The sequence below is a fragment of the Suncus etruscus genome, chromosome 14 (genome assembly GCF_024139225.1).
Source record: "Suncus etruscus isolate mSunEtr1 chromosome 14, mSunEtr1.pri.cur, whole genome shotgun sequence".
Classification (NCBI taxonomy): Eukaryota; Metazoa; Chordata; class Mammalia; order Eulipotyphla; family Soricidae; genus Suncus; species Suncus etruscus.
The window spans coordinates 72,973,640-72,997,570 of NC_064861.1; the positions used below are offsets into that span (position 1 = coordinate 72,973,640).

General features: G+C 48.8%; 1 protein-coding gene across 2 annotated transcripts in view; it reads right to left on the reverse strand.

Annotated features, from left to right (window-relative positions):
- Nucleotides 1-23,931, reverse strand: part of GCSH (glycine cleavage system protein H) — a 729,662-nt gene that overhangs the window by 8,055 nt on the left and 697,676 nt on the right. The window contains exon 1 of one of the 2 annotated variants that reach the window (XM_049786286.1): nucleotides 1,991-2,178. The exons of the other annotated variant lie outside the window; for it this stretch is intronic. Coding sequence (XP_049642243.1) covers nucleotides 1,991-2,123 — 133 coding nt within the window. The 5' untranslated portion in view covers nucleotides 2,124-2,178. Of the gene's footprint in view, nucleotides 1-1,990; nucleotides 2,179-23,931 lie in introns of those variants that run through there. 2 annotated transcript variants of the gene reach the window in all.

A 23,931-nucleotide genomic window follows, 5' to 3' on the forward strand; every position in this document is an offset into this window, starting at 1 on the left:
TCAGGGATCACTCCAGGCAGGGCTTGGGGAAACTCTATGGGGTGGCAAGCAGGGATTGGACCCAGGTTAGCCACATGCAAGGCAAAAAGCCTCCTTACCTGCTCTACTAGTTCTGCAATTCTGGTTTATCTCTTTTCCACTAAAATTCCAGTTCTTGGCCACAACCACCAGAGGGTGAACAAATTCTTTTAAGTTTATTAACTAAGAGATTCTGAGCAAGGAGTAGGGGGTGGAAATGAAAAGGTCTTCCAGGAGCAGAATAGTACCAGAACTAAGGAACTGCCTTGCAGAACAGGCCCCCTGGACTCTGAGCAATGCCAGGAACAACCATTCTCCCCTGGCACAGGTACCACTGCAGTGGCCCAAACCAACCCTCCCCCTGACCCTCACAAAAGGATTCTTCAGCAAAAATCTAGCATATAGCTGCTATATTACTCAATCGCTCCATTCAGTTACAACACAGAAATGAATTATTTACCTTAACCACTTAGGCACAGGTTCTCTGAGGCTAGGTTCCTCTCATACTTAACAGGCCAGTGACTGGGTTAGAGGGGAAGAGACAGACGACTAAGCTAAACACCTAGGGCAAAATCCTTCGAAGTCCCCATGTTGCTTTTTGTTTTGTTTTGTTTTATAATACTAGAACTAGGCCATGCTGTTACAGCTAACGACAATGATTACTAGGATTCTCCTTTAACCCTTGGCCCAAAAGAAAAAAAACAATGTGCACGGGAGAGTTGGTAAATAATTATTCTTACTGAGCACTAAAAATCAAGGCTTGGGGCCTCAGAAAATTAGGTTGTTTAATTCAGAAAAAAAATTCACACTAGCCTTTCAAAATTTACTTGCTAGATATAATGCAAATTATATGGCTACCTTAAAAAAATTACTCTTGGAATTACGTGCATGAGAAACCATCATTAATAGTATTGTAAGCCACAGAACATAAATTAAAATTATTGTTTTAACTATCTAACACTAGGCACCTCTAATAAAAAGACTAAAGTACTTTTGGATTAATGTCAGGCTCTCTTCGGCAATTACACGGTTTCATGCCACCCTCCAACAACTCAAGGGGCCCAATTCAACGAGAATCGGAGCCCCCACTGTGACTCCTCCGTTGTTCAGCTAGTTCCGAGATACTGATATCCTGAATAATATTTAACTAGCAAAACTGCAAAGTGCAAAAAGTTAGCAATCGTATCGCACTGCATAACCAAGCAACGTTTCCTAATGCAATCGGGAGATCATGAGAATGTCATCTACGTCCCCAGCAGCGCCGAGCACAGTGGGGGAACATGCAGCCTTTGTTCTGAGCTTGGGAATCAATCGACCAAGTCCGGGGTCCCAAACAAGAAGGGGCCAATCCACTAACTACCCCCCAGGAAGTCTGAACGCTGGTGCATTTGCGAATCAAATAAGAAAAAAGGTTTCCCCGCTGTGATAACGCACTAGTAGAGCCAAGTCATAGTCGGGGACATCCCGGGCATTGCAAGTGCGTGGAAATTAGGCCTCACTTCAGCCCTAAGAAAAACACAGCCCCAAGCTTTTACCAGCACCACCTCTATGGGGCCAGAATTTGGGGGGAAATCAACCAGCTCGCTGATCAGAACCCGGAGCTGGTGATTTTTTCATTTCTGGAACCTCCCAAACTCTCCAATCTCGCGCTGGGCGATCCGCAAAGCCGAGCCTGTTTATTCCTAGCATGCACGCCGGGGATTAGGGTCACCATGGGCTGGGCGACACCGTGCCCGGGTCCCCAAGGACCGCGCCCCAGGGTAGTGGGAGGCCTCTTCCCAGGGAGGAAGACAAAAGCTGCGTGCGGGGTGATCAATGCACCAACTTAGGCAGCCGAGCAGCCCGCAAGGCGTGCGTTTATATAGCAAGTGTGGCCAGAGGTCCAGGTAAGAGCGCCGGCGGCGCCCCAGGGGGCTGCAGCCCGGAGGGGGCGGCCCGCTTCGCCCCCCACGTGCCCTGGGCCCACGCTTACCCGAGAGCCGGGCTGAGCCCGTACTCAGTGCCCGGACAGCGCCCGCCCGCAGTGCCCAGGGCCGCGGCAACGTGTGGGCGGCGTGCAGGCTGCAGACGGCGGCCCGGGCACTCCATGCCGCTCGCAGCGCCATGTTCGCGGGATGCGGGGACTCGCGGCACGGCGGCCCCGACTCCCGGGCTGGGCTGGCCGCCGAGGGGGCGGGGCAGGGAAGAGGCGGTGTCTGCTCTGATAGGCTTATGCGCGATAAAAGGGCGGGGACTCAGCGCCGGAAACGGCTCCGGATAGGGCAGTGCATGGAAAGGGGCGTGGTTATGGGCGGAGCCACGGGCGCACCGAGGTGTCCCAGGCCGGCCTCTGCCCTCCCGCGGGAGGCGGGCGGGACTTGCTGGGGATTCGTCCCGTTGGCGTCGCTTCCGGGCGAATGAAAGCTCTATTGGGGCACTTGCACTTGTCACTGGTTAGAACAGCTGCTGGCACGGCAAAGTCTTGGTTCCCCTGGGGCCGGTGCAATAGCACAATAATAGCAGGCAGGGTGCTTGCCTTGCAGCCTTGCAGCACTTGCAGCCAACCCCACACCCCATATGCCCCCTCCCCCAGAGTGATCCCTGAGCATCTCTTGGTGTGCCCCGCCCACCCACCTTCCCCCCCCCCAAAAAAAGTCGTGGTCTTAACTCTCTCTCGAGGATCTGAGAGGCCCAAAGTCTGGTTCTTTGAAGGTGAAACTTGAACTTGAAACTCAACTTAAACTTGAAACTCTTTCATGCTGAAGTGGGTGGCCCAGACTGCTTTGAGAGTTGAGAGATGGGTAGCTTCTCTCTGTGACTTTTTGAAATTTTGAACACAGCCCTAGACCCACAGAGAACTGCTTCATAGAGCCCAGAAGGCCTGGGGTCCCAGTTCTGGACCGAAACATCAATCTCAGAGGGGCAAGGACTTGCCCCAAAGCCAAGGTGGCCTCTTGGGGGAAGCTGGTCCAGGGCATCAGCGAATGGCCTAATATGGTCAGTCCTGTGGCCCTTCCTGGTAAAGCAATGACTTTCTCCACCCGAGGAGATGGAAAATGAGTAAGTTCTGGGAAAGGCCTTTCTGGTCAGTTGCTGGGTCTGAGGTGAGACCCCACCACATCATATGTATTTCCAGGGGATTGCCACCTTGGAGTACGTGTGTGTGTGTGTGTGTGTGTGTGTGTGTGTGTGTGTGTGTGTGTGTGTGTGTTTGAGGCTTGTGTTGCTGGGCTGAGCATATGTCCCACTTACAAACTTATAAGGATGATCCTGCTTGCTTTGGCTCCAACGAGGTCATAGTTATGTTCTTGTGCCCTGGCTGTGTGCAAAGTCCAAACACCCTCTTACCCATTATCTCCCTATCTCCTTCCTGGGGGAGGCTAATCTCTTTTAAAGTCTTTCAAAGTCTCAGGAAGGTTTAGGATCCGCCCAGGAGGCTTAAATCCAGCCTAAATCAGTCAGTCAGCCCGTCCACACTGCTCTGTTGACCTTCGCTTAAGGTGCTGACTGACTCTGCTTCCTTCCTTTACACCACAGCAATTGGCTGGGTTCCACCATAGCAATAGTCTTTTTTGGTAGGAGTGGGAGGCCATACCCATTGGAGCTCAGGGGTTACTCTTGACTCTGTGCTCAGAAATCACTCCTGACAGGCTCAGGGAAACCATTTGGGATGCTGGGGATCGAATCCGGATCAGCTCCATGTGAAGCAAAAACCCAACCTGCTGTGCTATCTCTCCAGCAATATTCTTTACTGTTGTGGTGGTAGCAATGCAGAATCTCGCAAACTGGGACTAGAAATATGAATTTATTCCCATATCCATTTCCTCTCTTGAAAGACAAAATTCAATTCTAAATTTGTGATGCTGGGAATTAAACATAGGGCTTCATATATACAAGGCACATGCTCTTCTGCTGAGCTACATTCAAGCCCAGATATCATCCTAGGTTTGGACAGTGGGAGGAATTGGAAGGATTCAGATTCAGCCATCACTTACTCACTGAAGATTGCATTCTGCAGAGACTCTGAGCCCTGACTAGGGTCAGCTGCAGGCAACATAAGCACCCTACCTATGCTATTGCTCCAACTTAGAAACTTTCCTTCTCGGGCCAGTATAGTCTTTCCCAAGCCCCCCACCCACCCACAAGCATTCAAGGTCACTTTGGTGTTGGGGGTTCACCTCTCCCTGGGAATCCCAAACCAGCAAGCACTCCTTTATGCCCAATGAACACCACTTTTTTTTTACCTCTTGTCACAACAACAAAGTGTCCTCCTCACCCCCAACATAAGATGGTAGAAATCACACAGCTAGCCTCTCAAGAACGAGAACAATTCAGAAACAGAGAGCCCAGAGGGTAGGGTATTTGCCTGGCACACTGCCAACCCAGCATCCCATATGATCAGATGAGTAGTAATCCCTGATCACAGAATCAGGATTAATTCTGAACAATGCTTGGTGTGACCAAAAGACTAAAGAAAAGAAATGAAATGAAATGAAATGAAATGAAAATAACTAGGAAAACTGCTTTGGAACAGGACTGTGGTTTACTTTGGATCTGAAATTATCATATGATCTGCTAAAATCAATTCCAAGACACAAGATGGGCACCCCTTGCCTTGGTACCTTGTCAGTGGACAAAACACCTGCAGGGGTTCCTGTTCTATGCCCCAGAGCCTTACCAGCTGGGAATAGCTCCTCTTTCCCTTCCTTCTCCTGCAGTGGCCCAGGCAACCAGGCCTTGATGTATTCCTCTTCCTTGTTTTCTAGTCTCTTTCTTTGCAAGCTTCCTGCTTTCTGCTGGGCAGTTCTCAGAAGGAGACCGTCTCCTTCCTGAAGTGCTCTGGGAAGTGTGTTTGTGTCCCCTTATATTCCTCCATAGTTTGAAACTAACCTCTCAACATGGCCTGTGAAGACCCCAGGGAAGGGCGTAAAGTTAATACCATGGTCACTGTGATCCTTGAGCACAGAACCAAGAATAAGCCTGAAATGTGACCCTTAAATGAAAAAATAATAATTAAAAGGTCTTCATACTTTGAACAGTCATCCAAACACTTGGCAGAGACCAGCTGATGAAATTCTAGGGAAGGGCCCAGCTTAGCTCTGCTTTTTTTCACTTGCCTCTACATCATGTTGGCCTTCCCTGGGTGTGATTTGGAGATCAATCCCCAAATACTCTTCGACCCAATACAGAGCCAGCTGGCCCCAGATGGGATACCCTTGGCAAGCTATGGTGAATCCCTGGCCAGAGGCATCCCAGCCCCCTACCTAGCCAGATACACCTTCTTCTTTGGGGAACAGAGTCCATAGCACCCTTGCCCAGAGAGACCAGAGCTAAAGGGCAGGAGGGCTGGACCTTAACAGGGCAAATCCCACTGGGGAGAAAGCCTGGGGAGGAAAGACCAGCTGAAAAAGAGTGACCAAGTCTTTTTTGGGGTTTATTTGCTTTGAGGGCCACACAGAGCTGTGCTATTCCTGGTTCTGTGTTCAGAAAGGGTGCCAGGAATCGAACTGAGGCTCCAGTGTGCAAATCATTTGACTAACTCCCTGAGACCTCAACTCAGCTCAAGTCTAAGTCACATTAGTTCTTCCTGAACTCGTGGACTGGTGGACTTGAACATAGGTAGTTCTGAAGTAGATACCTAGCAGGTCCCAGGCTGTGTCCTGTCCTGTTGAACTGCCCTGGGGAAGGGCACCCTCAAGGCCCAGACATCCACTTGCAACCCCCTGGGTCCTAACTACCCAGGTATGACTCCTGGTGGTGTGTCCTAGGGAGGGCATGTACCTTGCCCACTGTCCTTCCTGTCTCTCCAACCCCTTATCTGCATAGGTTCCTAGAAGTAGACAAACAATACCTTTCAGCTGTTATATTTTATTAGGGTGGGCAGTGTTGGCTCTCCAGGGGCTCTTCCTGGCTCTGTGTTCTGGGCTTGAACCCTGCTTCTGCATGATGAGTGAGCCCTGTCTCTCAGGCCTGATTCCTGGTTTGAAGGTCAGAACCAAATCATTCTTAGACTATAGGGACTTTTTTTCACTCTTCCAGCCCTAGCTGAGCTTCTAGTTCTTTTTTTGTTTTGTTTTGTTTTTTTGTTTGTTTGTTTTTGGGTCACACCTGGCAGTGCTCAGGGGTTACTCCTGGCTCTATGCTCAAAAATCACTCAGATTTCTGGCAGGCTCAGAGAACCATATGGGATGCCGGGATTCGAAACACCAACCTTCTGATTGCGAGGCAAATGCCTTACCTCCATGCTATCTCTCTGGCCCTGAGCTTCTAGTTCTGAGTTTGATCTCTGCAGCATTCTGCGTGGTTTTCCATTGTACTGTTTTCCATGGTAGCTCTTTAGAGTGGGGTGTGTTGATCCAAGTGCCTTTTGACCCCCACTCACTGTCCACGGTCAGCCTGTGTGGCCTCTCGATTAAGCTGGCTCTCAGTTCCACTTTGGACTGACACTTCTGGACTGTGGTGCAGTTACAGTGATCTCCCTAGAACAGCAGACTGCTCTTGGGGTGAACAGGCCCCCTCAATGTAGGCTCACCCAATACCTACCTTGCTCACTCTCCTCCAACTCCCCTGCAGTTGAGTCATGGAGGAGACCCCCTCCCATTTCAGCTATGAGTTTGCTGATTGTTATAAAAATGACATGCTTCAAGGCTGGAGCGATAGTACAGCAGGCAAGACATTGGTTTTCCATGAAGTCAACTCTAGTTCAAGCCTTACGATCCCCTGAGCACTGCCAGGAGTAATTCCTAAGTGCAGAGGCAGGCGTAAACCCTGAGCTTCTTGAGGTGTGGCTTCCCCTCCTTTAAAAAAAAATAGACACTCTTAGGTAGAAAAGATAATACAGTGGGTAGGGTCCTTGACTTGCATATGGCCACCCAGGGCTCAATCTCCATCACCCAGAGGACCCTCAACTCCCACCAGGAGAGATCCCTAAGCCAAGAACCAGGAGTAAACCCTGAACTCAAGAGGGGTATGGCCCAAAAATAAACAAACAAAGACACAAGAGACAACACTATCGGAGAAATGGATCAAGGGACTAGAGGACATGATTTGGCATGAAGGAGCCCTGGGGTTGGTCACCATGTGATTACATGGTCCCCTGAGCACTGCTGGAAGTGGTCTCCAAGCGTCGAGCTGGGAACAGCCTCTAAGCACTGCCAATACCTCCATACACACATGCTCGCAAACACCCCCCCCACACACACACACACATGCAGCAGCAATAAGGGCCAGCTATTCCCTCATTCAGGGCTTCTGAGTGCCATCCGGGGAGGGGGCAAAGGGTGGGTTCCCTTCTCAGGAGGCATATTCTCCCCACCCTTCATGCTCACACTTCTCTTGTGCAATTGCTTGTTTAATGTGTCTGCAAACAGCTGCTCATCCCAGGGCCAGTGACCTGTGACAGCCAGTCAGTCAGAGTTGGGTGTCCAGGGCTGGGTGAGAGCTGGGATTGGTAAGCAGATGGATGTTTCTGTGGGGTGATGGAGCAGTTCTAAATAGGAATTTGGTGGGAATCTCTTGCAATTTCCAAGCTCCCTAGCTCTACAGGGGTGACATTGCCTGAGATTTAAACAGGTTCCACATCTTTCTTGGCACAAGGGATGCATTTCTCCTGCAAGATGAGAGGAAAGAGTATAAGTTGTAACAGGGCTGGAGCAATAACACAGTGGGGTGTGCATTTGCCTTGCACGTGGCCGACCCTGATTCAATCTTTGGTCCCCTGAGGCCACCAGGAGTGATTCCTGGTTTTAGAGCCAGAAGTAATTCTGAGTGTTACCAGGTGTGGTCCAAATCTAAAAGCAAAACTAAAAAGAGTGTAAATTAATGCTGAAAGGCAGAGTCAAGAGTAGAAAGGGAAAGAAGAAAAAGGAAAAAGAAAAGAAGAAAAAAAAAGAGTAGAAAGGAGAGGCCAGAGAGATAACACAGCAGCAGGGTATTTGCCTTGCATGCAGCCGAACCAGGACGGGCCTAGCATTCCTAGCATTCTATATAGTCCTCTGAACCTGCCAGGAGTGATTTCTGAATGCAGAGTCAGGAGTAACCTCTGAGTGTGGCTGGGTATGGCCCCAAAACCAAAAAAAAAAAAAAAATGAGTAGAAAGGAATATGTTAACCACACTTGATGTCACTAGGATTAAACTTTTTTTTGGGGGGGGGGCACACCTGGTGACACTCAGGGTTACTCCTGGCTACGTGCACAGAAATCACTCTTGGTTTGGAGGATCATATGGGATGCCGGGGATCAAACCATGGTGTATCCTAGGTCAGCATGTGCAAGACAAATGCCCCACTGCTTGCAGCATTGCTTCGACCCCAGGATTGAACATTCTGAACATTTCCCATTACTATTGTTTTTTTTTCTTTATTTAAGTACCATGATTACATACATGATTATAGTTGGGTTTCATTCATAAAAAGAACAGCCCCCTTCACCAGAGCAACCTTCCCACCACCAGTACCCCCCATTAACCCCCTTCCCCATACTCTCCTTGGCTGTAGTTGAGACAGGCATTCAACTTCTATCACTCATTAACATTGCCGTGATAGATCCCATATGGTTCCCCAAGCCTGCCAGGAGTGATTCCTCATCACAGAGCCAGGAGTAACCCCTGAGATCTGCTGGGTGTGACACTCAAAAAAACACAGGCTTAATTTTAAGTAGCTATAGTTATTTATCAAGCACAACTGAATAAGTACATTTTATTCCAGTGTGCTGTCTTTTGAAAAATATTCCTTTTCATTGCAGCAGCTTACTGGGGGATGGCCATCAGGAGAGTGGAATTTTGCTGACAGTCAGAGCCAGCATTTCGGGAAAGTTACGGCATGTGGGAGATAGTGCAGACCAGGGCAGTGCCTGTTGAAGAGAAAGAAAGGCTTGACTGGGCCCGGAGAGATAGCACAGCGGCGTTTGCCTTGCTAGCAGCCGATCCAGGACCAAAGGTGGTTGGTTCGAATCCCAGTGTCCCATATGGTCCCCGTGCCCGCCAGGAGCTATTTCTGAGCAGACAGCCAGGAGTAACCCCTGAGCACTGCCGAGTGTGCCCCCCCCCCAAAAAAAAAAACAAACAAAAAAAAAGAAAGCAAGAAAGAAAGGCTTAACTCAGAAGCAGCAGTAGCAAAAATGGACACCAAGTGGAAAATATGGAGCTGGAAGTAGATGAACTTTGTCCTTTATAGGGGGATGAGAGAATTGTTTGGGCCACACTTGGGCCGAACTCAGGGACTCTGTGCTCAGGGATCACTCCTGGTGGTGCTCAGGGACTATGTGGTGCCAGGATCGAATCAGAGTCAGCCATATTTAAAGCATACAGCTTAAAAGGGCCTTAATCATTGCTCTCTATCTCCAGTCCATAGATACACTCTATTAGGAGACACTTTGTATAATATAATGTCTATGAAGAGAAGGAAAGGTATAGCAGAACTCTCTGATGTGGAAGATTGAGGATTTGGACCTAGAGGTGATTAGGGACTACTCCTGACTGTACTTGGGGGTCACTCCCAGTTGGCAGGCCCCTTAACTCCTGTCCTATCTCTCCGATCTTTTTTTTTTTCACTTTTTTTTTATTATGAATTATGAGAACAAAAGATGCAAAGAAAGAGGATAAGGTAAAGTTACAGTGGAAGGACAATCACCCATAACATAATTATCTGAAGAAGTCCCCTTGCTGATATCTTAACTTTGAACTTTCACCAAAGAAAGTTAAGATAAATAAAACAGAATCCATGTGCAATTACTTTTTCCCTCAAGTCCCCAGATTGTAGCACATTATAATATTTCTTAACAGCACACAAGGCAATCTAAAGCCATCAAACTTACGTAACTCCTTAAACATTAGAGGCATAGTATTTTTTACATTTCCATGTACATGCATATTAGCTTAAGTTAACCTCAAATTTTAAGTGGGTGTGTTTTAAGGATTAGAGTCAAAGGAGCACAGTAAAAACGGTGTTAGAGTGGCAATTGTTGTTTGCATAGGCCCACCAAAATATGAGAGGCATGGAAAGGAATAGCCTTGACCTAAATACAAAGAGATCCTTACCCCTGAAGTTTCCTGGCATAAGACCAGCTCTAGGCCTCAGGAAAGTTATCGTTCGCTCCAAGACATTGTCCGTAGTGCCAACACACTTATCACACAGTCTCTGTTGTTGGCCTCATGTTTCTGTATTAAAGATTCTGGAATGTGCATGTCCTACATTGAAGTCATGATGTGGAGTGCCTTCTCATTTCACCTCACCATGAAAGGGGAATGCAGGAGGCCCTGTCCTGTAAGCAGGTTGTTGTTGTTAAGTCCTCTCAGTGTTAAGGGAAGTCTCTTTTGAGCAGGACGATGTCTGAGCAGTGGTAGGGTCTTCCGTGGTAGAGGATTGCTTCCAGGTGATGTTATAGACAAACCGCACCATAAAGGGGCAATACAGCAAGCCCTGTCCAGTAAGCAGGTCATTGTTCTTGTTGTCTTCTCAGTGTTAAGGGATGTCTCTTTTGAGTAGATCGATGTCAGAGCAGCTGTAGGATCGTCCCTGGTACAGGAATGCCTCCGGGTGATGTTATATACAACCTTGGATGTTTTGTAAATGTCTTCTGTAGATCAAGGGGTAAATGGAGAATGCCCATTCTTCTGAGGCCTGTGCCAGGTCTTTATGTCAATGTTCAGGGTGTAAGGTCTCATTGCACTACAAGATTTGTGTGTTCCCATTTCTATTAGATAAGAACTTATTGGTATGTATCGTATTTTCTCATGTTAGTGTGCCTACGCAAACAAGATATAAAGCCACGTGGTGCTATCAGATATATGGGGGCATAAGAACATTTCCAACAAGACCCATGACTTGGTTCAAACATAAGTATTAAACTGAGGGATTCTTTCACACCAAATTCCATATTGAGCAGTTCACAAAGAGAAGATAAAAAACATGGGGGGGGGATCATCACTGTATAAGAAAGTATTTAGCAAAAGTTATAGCCGTCAAAGAAAACACCCATAAAATGTTGAAAAGATATGTGTCCTTTTTATGCCTTTTAAAATAGTTGGGTGGGTGTTAACTCTAGGGCATCACTTTGGTCTGTGAATTAGGACTCAACAGTACTTAAGTTAGAAAGGGTAAAAAAGGAGTAATGATGATAGGAGTTAAAGAAGTTAAAGAGAAGTATGAACTTATGAAGGGGTATGCAAAAGGGCAGAGTACAAAATGGATATTCTGCATACATAAAAACATAATTCAATGATAGTGAGTACTATTAATGTTTCTTGTGAGAGTACTATTAATGTTTCTTGAAAATGTAGACTGGACAGAGATTACCAGTGCCAGCCAAACCTCCTCCTGCTAGACTCCCGGCTCCTAGGAAGGAGAGATCCTTCAAGAAGCTGGGAGAACAGAAGTTCAGAGCCCCACCCAGACCCTCCCTAAGGAGCCGCATGGATAGTGGGGGAAGGCCTAGGGTACCTTCAAGCTCCACCAAGGGACCCAACTCACCGGCTTGCCCAGGCGTGTGGCCTGGGGAAGCCCTGGAGATCTGGAGCAAGGTCCCCGAGGGGTGCTGGGGTTACCCAAATCCCGCACCCCCCCTAGGCCTGGCCAAGCAGGCCTCCGGCATGGCATGGGCCTACCAAACCTCCTCCTGCTAGACTCCCGGCTCCCAGCAAGGAGTATCTCTCCGATCTTTAACCTACACACTTCATCGGCCACGTGTAACTATTGAAATTTAATTACAACTAAAATGAAAATTCAGCTATGGTCACATTTTAAGAATTCTGTACCTGACCCTGACCAGCCCACTGGATGGAGCCAGCTCAGAAACTGGCCAAGAGGGTGGGAAGCTCTGGTGAACAGCCCATTCCCTCATCAACAGCACTGGTCGAGTGGAAGACAGAGAGGAAAGGGCCAAGGGGAAATTTGCACCCTAGTCCACTGAGATCACACAATGGACATTCTTGCACAGCTTGAAAAGTGAAGTCATGGGGACCAGGGAGATGACTTAGTGAGTCAAAGCACATGCCAGTCAGGCACAGAGCCCCTGGTTCCATCACCGACTCTGTGAGTACTGGGTGGCTCGCTACTATGCAGAGATCAACAAAACAAGAAACTGAAAAGCACCTTGAAAGCACCTGAAAATATATGTAAATGCAGGCTGAGATGTATGGGTTTTGTTTTTGTCTTGGAGAGGGGGTCCCTGGCCGTGCTCAAGTTTTTACTCTTGGCTCTGCTTTCAGAAATCGATTCAGGCAGGGCTCAGAAGACACGCTATAGGAGAAACCCATGTGTAGCTAATGAAAGTGACCTATCAGGGGCAAGGATCAGGTGCTTTCAAGGTGCATTCTCTCTGCCCCACTGCACAGCTTGAAAAGTGAAGTCATGGGGACCAGGGAGATGACTTAGTGAGTCAAAGCACATGCCAGTACAGGGCCAGAGGCAGCAAAGGTGCACAACCGCTGTTGCTTCCACCTCTAAGGTACCTAAAGGAAAGCCGTTTTGTGCGCCCCCTAGAGGCCTCTGTGCGGAGGAGCACCATGTTTTCACTCAGGACTGAGGATGCCCGGAATGGAGAGGATCCTTTGCTCGCTCCCGCCCTCACAGAGCTCAGCTTTTCAGAGTGCCGAACAACTTTATTTAGTATTGTTGGTTGTTTGGTTGGTTGGTTGGTTGGTTGGTTGGTTGGTTGGTTGGTTGGTTGGTTGGTTGGTTGGTTGGTTGGGTTGGTTGGTTGGTTGGTTGGTTGGTTGGTTGGTTGGTTGGTTGGTTGGTTGGTGTTTTGGGGCCATATCCATGCTCAGAGGTTATTCCTGGTACCTGTGCTCAGAAATCACTCCTAGCCGGTGATGCTGGGGAACCATCTGGGATGCTTGGGATTGAACTCAGGTCAGTCACATGAAAGGTGCTTGCCCTCTCTGCTGTGCTATCAACCCTAGGATTGTTCTATTTTATTTGGGGGACCCCACTGGTGATTCTCAATCAACCTGGCTAGGTTGACAATGCTGGGGCCTAAGGATGGGTCTGTGGTGCTAGGATCACCAGGTCACCCCTTGGTGCTGGGGCCTGCAGGGTTGTGCTCTGCGATGCATGACGGGTTCAAACCCCAGCTAGACATGCACCGATGGCAACCACCTGTAACCAGCTCCCCCCATTTTTGATCTTGCAACAAGGAAAAAAAGCAAGGGGCTAGAATGGGCACCTCGAGGAAAGGACATCTCAGCAGAGACTAATCCCAGGAGGAACCACCCAAGAGAGAGGAAGCAGGCAGATTCTGGGGAAAGGGCTGGCTCGGGGGTGGAACTTAGCTACAAGGGGGTGTGCTGGGCCCATTATAATGGGGTGTGCTGGGGTGTGTGTCTTAACCCCAAGGGGTTAAGAGAGTGGGGTGGGCTTCCAGAACCCCCAGAAGATGGTCTTGGCCCTGGAGCTGACCCCACCTGACCTCTTCCTGGCCCCTCTCAACATCCACATGCCAAGATGGAGCCGTCTATGCTGGGAGACAGCAACAGGGACAGAAGCTGCTTCCTCTGATTACGGGACACCCAGCACCCAGTTCTCCTAGGCATAGCCACCAGTTAACACTTAAGGGGCTCACTGAGGCCCAAGCTGAGACAGAGGACTGTCCCATCCTGCAAGACTCGTTATTCGTGGGTATAGAGGGGGTTCCAGCCTGAAAATAGAATGGAGAGACAGAAGGAGGCCAAGCAACATGAGGCTTGTCAAGGCTCCATTTATTGATCGGTACAGGCTTCTTTTAAGGACAATTTTTACAGGGGGTAGAGAGAAGGCAGGATAAACAGCCCACATTACAGAGGTCACCTGACAGCTAATCTTTACATACCATCTTTACATAAGGGGCACAGGAACATCTCAAGGCTAGTGAGGTTTTGAGGACGTCACGAGCTTCCTGGAATGTATGCCTGATAGGAAACTGTGATATTTCTTAGGGCTCTGGGGCTAGCCAATGGCTTAGGTTATGTACTCTTGCCACACAGACTGGTTTGTCCTGCTGAATTCCATATTGGTCTCTGACAGAGGACAGCAGCACCTCCTTTTAGAGTTTTGGAGAGGTCACGAATGAGTCAGTGTCTTCCATGAAGCATGGGCTCTATACAAGGGACAGTGGCCTGGCTTACCTGGCCCAGTTAGTGTGGCTTATCGGGGAACCTTGTCTGTGTGAGGAAACTCCAATAAACACTGCATAGAGATAGGACGGGGTTAATGTTCCTTGCATGGCACTGCCCTTTTTTGATCCCCAAGCACACCCAGGAACAATCCCTGAATCCAGAGCCAGGAATGAGCCTGAGCATCACTAGAGTAGGATCTCCCCCAAATAACCAAACACTGGCCCCCAAGAACTCAGGTGAGCATCCCTGCTAGCAGTGCCCAGCTGTGCAGTCATTCTGGCCACCAGGGGGCGCTGCCTGGCTTTAGTGGGTTGGGGACAGCAAGAGGCAAGCGCCCTGATCTCCAAAGGCGCTCCCCATCTCTTTAGTTTCCTGAGAGGGATCTGGTCTCTGCTCTGGCCTGAGTTGGAACAGGAGGCTTCCTGGAAGTTCTGTCCATTGTCTAACCGATGATGTGGAAATGCTGGTGGTGCCAGTGCGTGCCCATCGCCACCTGCCCTGGTCACCAACACTGGGAATGAACCCAGTTCATCTCTCAATCAGTGGGATCCTGGGGACCACCCTGCAGGCTGATGCAGTGAGCACAACAGAGGAGCCAGCAGGATGCCCCATGTGGTGGCAGGAGACCCAGTACAGACTGTGTCCAGTATGGAAGCACATGCACAGATGGGCTGTGGATGGCCAAGGGGAGAGGGGACATGACCCCAGGACAGACAGGTTCTGGAGCAATGCAGGGATGAGCGAAGGAAATACATTTAGGAGATTTGGTTCTTGGGCTGGAGAGAGAGCACAGCAGTAGGGCATTTGCCTTGCACACAGCTGATTCAGGATGGATGGTGGTTCGAATCCTGGCATCCCATACAGTCCCCTGTGCCTGCCAGGAGCGATTTCTGAGTGTAGAGCCAGGAGTAAGCCCTGAGCACCACCGGGTATGACCCCAAAACACAAACTAAACAAACAAAAAGATTTGGTTCTTGGGGCCGGAGAGATAGCATGGAGGTAAAGCGTTTGCCTTGCATGCAGAATGTTAATGGTTCGAATCCCTGCATCCCATATGGTCCCCCAAGCCTGCCAGGAGCGACTTCTGAGCACAGAGCCAGGAGTAACCCCTGAGCATTTCCGGGTGTGACCCAAAACCAAACAAACAAAAAGAAATTTTGCTTCTTGGGCCAGAAAGATAGCAGAGTGGTAGGGCATTTACCTTGCATGCAGTGGACCAGGGACAGTTCTGGATTCGATTTCCAGCATTTTCCATGGTTCCCTGAGCCTGCCAGGAGCAATTTCTTTTTTTTTTTTTTTTTTTTTTTTTGGTTTTTGGGTCACACCTGGCAGTGCTCAGGGGTTATTCCTGGCTCCAGGCTCAGAAATTGCTCCTGGCAGGCACAGGGGACCATATGGGGCGCCGGGATTCGAACCGATGACCTCCTGCATGAAAGGCAAACGCCTTACCTCCATGCTATCTCTCCGGCCCCACCAGGAGCAATTTCTAAGCCCAGAACTAGGAGAAACCTCTGAGTGCCACCACGTGTGGCCCCAAAACAGAATAAACAACAACAACAACAAAGGATTTGGTTCTGCCTTTGCAGAGGACACATAGATCTCAGTGGCAGGGCTTAGATTCTGGACTAAGAAAGGAGAGAGGTGCTCACTTTGCCTTGCATGCTGCCAACCCCATTTCTAGCCCCAGAAATGCAAAGGATTACCCTGAGCATCACGAGGGATCACTCCTGAGCACAGAGCCAGGAATAGCTCCAGAGCATGACAGTGTCACCCAAAAGAATTTGTAAGGGGGACGATGGACAGAGCTGGCTTGGAATCCTAGTCCTCCAACTGCCATGGAACCTCAAGTAGATTACTTCATGCTACATTCCTTTTGGTTTTTGGTTTGTGGGAAACCACACCTAATGGTACTTAGGGCTAACTCTTAGCTTTACTCTTAGGGATCACTGTTTTTGTTTTTGTTTTTAAAATACACCAAGTGGTGCTCAGGGATTACTCTTGGTTTCATACTCAGGAATCACTCCTGGTAATGCTCAGAGGACTACATGGGATGCCAGGGATAGAACTCTGGTAGGCCACATGCAAAGCAAACACCCTCCCTGCTTTGCTATCACTCTGGCTCCTCTGGGATCACCCTTGGTCAGTCCTAGGGACCCTACGAGATGCCAGAGGTCAGACCCTGGTTGGCATTATGCAAGGCAAGTGCTCTACCCAATGTACTATCACCCTGACTCCCTCAGTTTACCCATTTGTAAACCGGGGCTAATTATCCAACCTACCTCACCATATTGTGAAAGGATCAAAAGTGGTAGTTAATTCCAGTTGGCATCTAGGTGAGTGTTAGCAATTATTGTTTCTGTGATCTTTTGAATAATGTATTATTAGTTTTGTCATAACTTTTGTTTGTTTGTTTGTTTGTTTTTTCAGGCCATACCCATTTGATGCTCAGGGGTTACTCCTGGCTAAGCTCTCAGAAATTGCCCCTGGCTTGGGGGACCATATGGGACACCGGGGGATCAAACCGCGGTCCTTCCTTGGCTAGCGCTTGCAAGGCACACACCTTACCTCTAGCACCACCTCGCTGTAGTTTTGCCATAACTTAACAGAATGATGATAATTACTATTCATTTAAGAGCTAATTTTATGGGGCCAGAGCAATAGCATAGCGATATGGTGTTTGCCTTGCATGTGGCTAACTTAGGACGGACTACGGTTCAATCCATTGTGTCCCATATGGTTCTTCAAATAGCCAGGAGTAACCGAAGGAGTTATTCGCTTTTGGCTTGGGGGATCATATGGGATGCTGGGGGATCGAACCGCGATCCATCCTAGGTTAGCCATGTACAAGGCAAACACCTTCTGCTGTGCTACGCTCTGGCCCAGAACTAATGTTTTGTTAGAGGACAGCTCTGGGTTGAGACCAGTTTGAGAGCTGGAAAATTCTAATACAGAGCTTGTGAGCACACACATTCTAGAACCATGTTCTCATTCAGAACCTACACTATTCCCTTGGGCTGAGAGCTTAGTTCAAAAGGTTGAGCATTGATTTTGAATGCAGGAGGCTTGGCTCAATCCCTCACCCCACATGAGCCTCCAATCCTTGATGGGAACCTGTAATCCCTGAGCAATGAATTATAGGAACCCTAAATGTGGCACATCAACCAGAACAACACTAGTTCAGGGGGCCAGAGAGATAGCACAGTGGGGAGGGAGTTCTATTCCCAGTCTCCCATATGGTCCCCTGAGTCTGCCAGGAGTGATTTTTCAGCAAAGAGCCAGAAGTAAAACCTGAGCACTGTTGGGTGTGGCCCAAAACCAAACAAACAACAACAACAACAACAACAACAAAACAGTTCAGGACCCGAGTTCTCTCTCCAGGAAGAGGATGTGCCTTAATCCTGTGAGTGTCCAAGGCCATCTGCCTGCCTAGCAGATGGGTACCCCCACTCTCACCATTGGGTTGTGCATCTGAGCTGTGCCCTGTTTAACTATAGCCTTCTGTGTGGGTAACTAGAAACAGAGGAAGTGTGTATAACAAACTCTCTCCTCATCACCCTCCTTTCTTTGACATATAGCTTTGAAGGGTTTTGAGGGTTTTGTTTGTTTCTTTGGGGGGAGTACACCCAGCTGTGCTTTGGGCTTACTCCTGTCTCTGTACTTAGGAATGACTCCAGGCAGTGCTCAGGAGACCATATGAGATGCTGGGGATGGAACCTGATCATCCATGTGCAAGAGAAGTTTCTTTTTTTTTTTTTTTTTTTTTTGGTTTTTCGGGCCACACCCATTTGATGCTCAGGGGTTACTCCTGGCTAAGTGCTCAGAAATTGCCCCTGGCTTGGGGGGACCATATGGGACGCCGGGGATCGAACCTCGGTCCTGATCAAGGCAGACACCTTACCTCTAGCGCCACCTCGCCGGCCCCAAGAGAAGTTTCTTAACCAGGGGTCCTTAAACTTTTTAAACAGGGGGCCAGTTCACTGTCCCTCAGACCATTGGAGGGTCTGACTATAGTAAAAACAAAACTTATGAATGAATTCTTTGTTTTGTTTTTTTTGTTTGTTTGTTTTTGGGTCACACCCAGCGGTGCTCAGGGGTTACTCCTGGCTGTCTGCTCAGAAATAGCTCCTGGCAGGCATGGGGGACCATATGGGACACCGGTATTCGAACCAACCACCTTTGGTCCTGAATTAGTTGCTTACAAGGCAAACACCGCATCTCGCCACTGTGCTATCTCTCCGGGCCCATGAATGAATTCTTTTTTTTTTTTTTTTTTTTTTTTTTTTTTTGTGGTTTTTGGGTCACACCCGGCAGTGCTCAGGGGTTATTCCTGGCTCTGTGCTCAGAAATTGCTCCTGGCAGGCACGGGGGACCATATGGGACGCCGGGATTCGAACCGATGACCTTCTGCATGAAAGGCAAACGCCTTACCTCCATGCTATCTCTCCGGCCCCCCATGAATGAATTCTTATGTACACTGCATATATCTTATTTTGCAACGAAGAAACAAAACAGATACAAATACAATATGTGGCCTGCGGGGCCATAGTTTGAGGACCACTGTAGGTGGACTATGGCTCTAACCCCTGCTTTTCAGGTTTTTTACTTGTTGTATTTTTTTTTTGGGGGGGGTCACACCCGGCGGTGCTCAGGGGTTACTCCTGGCTGTCTGCTCAGAAATAGCTCCTGGCAGACTCAGGGGACCATATGGGACACCGGGATTCGAACCAACCACCTTTGGTCCTGGATCGGCTGCTTGCAAGGAAAACACCGCTGTGCTATCTCTCCGGGCCCTGTTGTTGTATTTTTGAAGTTCTAAATTATCTTAATTTGTTAGAGGTAATAATATATGCCCCACCTACTGACTATGCAATGGATGAGAAGGTATGGGGTGAGAAAACAGCATACATAGGCTCCCTCACTGGCCCTACCTGTGTCCCCAGAAGCAAGCATTGTCCCTTAACCCCGAGTCACTTTGCACACACGCACACCTTCGCAAGCACAGACGTGCATTTCTTTTTCTATTCCTGGCATGTTTACATCTATTCTTTGGCACTTTCTGTTTTTCTCGGTGTACCTTGGAGCTTGTTCTCTGTGAATTCAATTAGAGCTTCGGGACGCACTGCCTTCTCGAACCAGAAAACTACGGATGGCCCAAACATACTCTATAATGTTTAAATAAATAAAAGACTGACAGCTCTATTAAGAAACATTAAGGTGGGCCGGAGTGGTGGTGCAGGGCATAAGGTGTCTGCTTTGCCAGGGGCGATATCTTTTTTGCTTGTTTTTTGTTTGTTTGTTTTTTTCTGGGGGGCCCCACCTGGTAACACTCGGGTTATTTCTGACTATGCTCTCAGAAATCACTCCTGACCTTACCGCTCCATGACACTGCTCCGAACCCCACCAGGGGCGATTTCTGAGTGCATAGCCAGGAGTAACCCCTGAGCGTCACCAGGTGTGGCCCCAAAACAAAACAAAACAAAAAAACATTAAGGTGGGAGCCAGAGTGATAGCACAGCAAGTAAAGCATTTGCCTTGCACACTGCTAACCCGGGAAGAACCGAGGTTCAATCCCGGGGAACCCATGTGGTCCCTGAGCCTGCCAGGAGTGATTTCATTTGGGGGGGGCACACCCAGTGATACTCAGGGGTTACTCTTGTGCTATACACACAAAAATTGCTTCTGGCTTGGGGGACCATATGGGATGCCGAGGTTCGAACTGAGGTCTGTCCTGGGTCAGCCACATGCAAGGAAAGGGCCCTACCACTGTGCTACCTCTTCAGCCCCCTACCAGGAGCAATTTCTGAGCACAAAGCCATAGTAACCCCTGAGCATTGCCAGGTGTAGCACAAAAACCAAAATAAATAAATAAATAAATAAATAAACAAACAAATGGGGCTAAAGTGATAGCACAGCCATCAGGCGTTTGCCTTGCATGCAGCCAACACTGGACGGACCTCAGTTCAAATCCCAGCATCCCATATAGTCCCCTGAATCTGCCAGGAGTGACGTCTGAGCACAGAGCCAGGAGTAACTCCTGAGTGTTGCTGGGTGTGACCCAAAAACCAAAGGAAGGAAGGAAGGGAGGAAGGGAGGGAGGGAAGGAGTGAGAGGGAGGGAGGGAAGGAGGAAGGGAGGGAGGGAAGGAGGAAGGAAGGAAGGAAGGAAGGAAGGAAGGAAGGAAGGAAGGAAGGAAGGAAGGAAGGAAGGAAGGAAGGAAAGGAGGGAGGGAGGGAGAGAGGGAGAGAGGGAGGGAGGAAGGAAGGAAGGGAGGGAGGGAGGGAGGGAGGGAGGGAGGGAGGGAGGAAAAAAGGAAGGGAGGGAGGGAGGGAAGGAGGGAGGGAGGGAGGGAGGGAGGAAGGAAGGAAGGAAAGAGTGATTAAGGTGGGGACCAGAGGAATAGCACAGGCAGGTCATTTGCCTTGCATGCACCTGACCCAGGTTTGATTCTTGGCATCCCATAGGGCCCCTTGAGCATGGTCAGGAATGACCCCAGAGTTCAGAGCCAGTAGTAATCCCTGTGCACTGCCAGGTGTAGCCCCCCCTCCAGAAAATGTCTAGACCTCAACCTTCTCTTGTTGGAGAAACAGAAGACCCAGATGCATTTGTGCTTTTATACCCCCCCTCTGTGGTTTCCCCTTCCAAATTCAATTTGCCAAAGTGTTTTGAAGAGAAAAAGAAAGTTCTTCCATGGGGGGGGGCAGAGGGAGGGTGTTTGCAGCAGGGAGGGCATTTGCCTTACACGCAGCCAGCCTGGGTTCCATCTTCAGCAATCCATAGGTTCTCCCAAACACTGTCAGGCATGATTCCTAAGTACAGAGCCAGGAGAAAGCATAGCAGGTGTGGCCCTATCACCTGTCTGCTTGTCATCGGGCCAACTGTAAGTCAGCACCCCACCCTGGACCTTCCCCCAGGCAAAGTTTCACAGAAGTGGGGGTTAGGTGAGATCTGGGGTGACTGGTGAAAGTCAGTAGGCAAGCTGGAATCCCCATTGGTAGCTGCACAAAAACTGGCACACCACTATCCCATGTAAACCTCCCTCCTATAGAGACAGTGGGAGATGGCGGCCTCAACACCTTCCCAGAGTGCAGGTCAAGGGAAAGAAAGACAGTCCTGCACCCTCCAAAGAAGTTCCTCAGCTTCAGCTCCCAAGGGGCCAGGCGGCAAAGCCAGGACCTTGCACCTGCGAGAAATGTACATTTGAGCCAGTCCCTGATCCCAGAAAATGCTTTACAGTCACATTTGGGAGATGTCCTAAATTATTTTGTTAATATCAAAAGCAAAGTATGAGACTTTTTTCCTTCTATTTTTGGGTCACACCCATCAGTGCTCAGGATTTACTTCTGGCTCTGCATCCAGGGGTCATTCCTGGAAGGTTTGGGGAACTATATGAATGCTAGGGACCAAACCTGATTGCCTCTTATAAGTCAAGGGTACTACTCACCATATGTACTTTCTCTCTAGGGCATGGAACATGAAGGATGACCAATTCCATAGACAAATAATATATAAAGATTTATCTGGGCCCAGAGAGATAGCACAGCGGTGTTTGCCTTGCAAGCAGCCAATCCAGGACCAAAGGTGGTTGGTTCGAATCCCAGTGTCCCATATGGTCCCCCGTACCTGCCAGGAGCTATTTCTGAGCAGACAGCCAGGAGTAACCCCTGAACACTGCCAGGTGTGGACCAAAAAAACAACAACAACAAAAAAGATTTATCTGGGCCCGGAGAGATAGCACAGAGACGTTTGCCTTGCAAGCAGCCAATACAGGACCAAAGGTGGTTGGTTCGAATCCCGGTGTCCCATATGGTCCCCCGTGCCTGCCAGGAGCTATTTCTGAGCAGACAGCCAGGAGTAACCCCTGAGCATCGCCAGGTGTGGCCCAAAAACCAAAAAAAAAAAAAAGATTTATCCATAGGTGCTTGTGTCCAGGACATAGAAATGGGACACTTGTGATAGGAGGGAACTTTAGTAAGTCAGAGACAGAAGAAGTCTGGGAGATGGATGTCTCATGAACCACAGATGTAAAATTTATCTATTTGAGGACTGCACAGGGTAGGTAGGTAGGGTGCTTGCTTTGCAAACCAGTCATCCCCGGTTCAATCCTTACCCTTTAAGATTCCTTGAACAGGGGACTGGAGAGATAAAATGGGGGTAAGGCATTTGCCTTTTATGCAGAAGGTCATTGGTTCGAATCCCGGCATCCCATATGGTCCCCTGAGCCTGCCAGGAGCGATTTCTGAGCGTGGAGCCAGGAGTAATCCCTGAGCGCTGCTGGTGTGACCCAAAAAAGAAAAAAAAAAAAAAAAGATCCCTTGAACACTGCTAGGAAAGATTGTGAGCATAGAGCTTGGAGTAAGCTCTGAACACTGCTGGGTGTGGCCCCCAAATCACACTAAAAACAAAAGACCAAATTTCTCTGTTTTGCACTGATCAGCTGTATTACCTATTCATAAAAAAAAACACCCCCTTATTTCTGTAGGGCATTGTTGTGGTGATCAGAGGTATATATATTGGGTTGGGAATCTCTGTGCTATCACACACATATGTGTAACTGCAGCATTGCTGGGGCCCCACCCACTGATGCTCTGGGCCATGTGGTCTAGGGACATGATGTCAGGTGGATACAGACAAGCACCTTAACCACTGTATCACCTCCTGGTCTCCTGTTGTGAATGTCTTGAAGGGAAAGAATCTCATTCCATATGTCCTAAGGTTTGCTAGCCCTGCCGAGCTGACTCTGAACCTGCCCTTCCTTTCCCAGGTGGGGGGTTGGCAGGGCAGGATGAAGTCATGGCTGACTCAGATGGGAACTCAGCCTAGCACAGCTTGCTCTTATCTCTGTGCACCAACCTTCTACTAGCTTCCATTAGAAACCAAAGGGGAAGGCTCCAGCCAGACCAGACAAGACCATGGTATCTCCTGAGCCAAAGCACAGAAATGTTCCTTCTGGAAACTTCCAGAAGATATTTGATGACAGGGCAAATGTCTGGGCTAAATTCCACCTGTCAGGGCCAGAGAGATAGCAGGGAGGTAAGGCGTTTGCCTTTCATTCAGGAGGTCATCGGGGGAATCCCGGCGTCCCATATGGTCCCCCGTGCCTGCCAGGAGCAATTTCTGAGCCTGGAGCCAGGAATAACCCCTGAGCACTGCCGGGTGTGACCCAAAAACAGAAAAATAAAATAAAAAAATAAATTCCACCTGTCCTTTCTGGACCTTCTGATCTGGGCAGCCTTCCTGGAGCTGACTTCCGCCTGGGGGTATAAGCTCCCCATGGATACTATTTACTAATTTCTGGGGACTTGAAGACAAAGAGCAGAATATGCCCCTTCCCCCATTGGGAACATACTGTCAATGGCCTGTGTTGGTCCTCTGAGTCTCTAAATTCTGGTTTTGAGAATCTGAGAGTGCTCTGGCTTACATGGAGTATTGGAGTCCATGGAATGAACTAGAAAGAGGCCCACACACTGGCATCCAGACATTCCAGGTCTTGTGTCAGACACACATAATTTATTTATGTATTTATATATTTACTTTTGGTTTGAGGACCACATCTTCTGGTACTCAGGGGTTCCTCTTGGCTATGTGCTTAGGTATCACTCCTCCTTGTGGTGTTCAAAGGACCTTATGGATGGCAGGAATTGAATCCAAGTTGGCCATATGTAAAGCAAGTTCCCTCTGCTGTCTCCAGTCCTTTGTTCGATGACTGTGAAGGTGACTTAAGCCCCCCAAATTATTGACATAGGTTGGTTTTGGGGCCACACCTGGGAGTACACAGTACTCTGCATTCAAGAATCACTCCTGGTAGGCTTGAGGGAACATATGGGGTGCCTGGGCTTAAACCC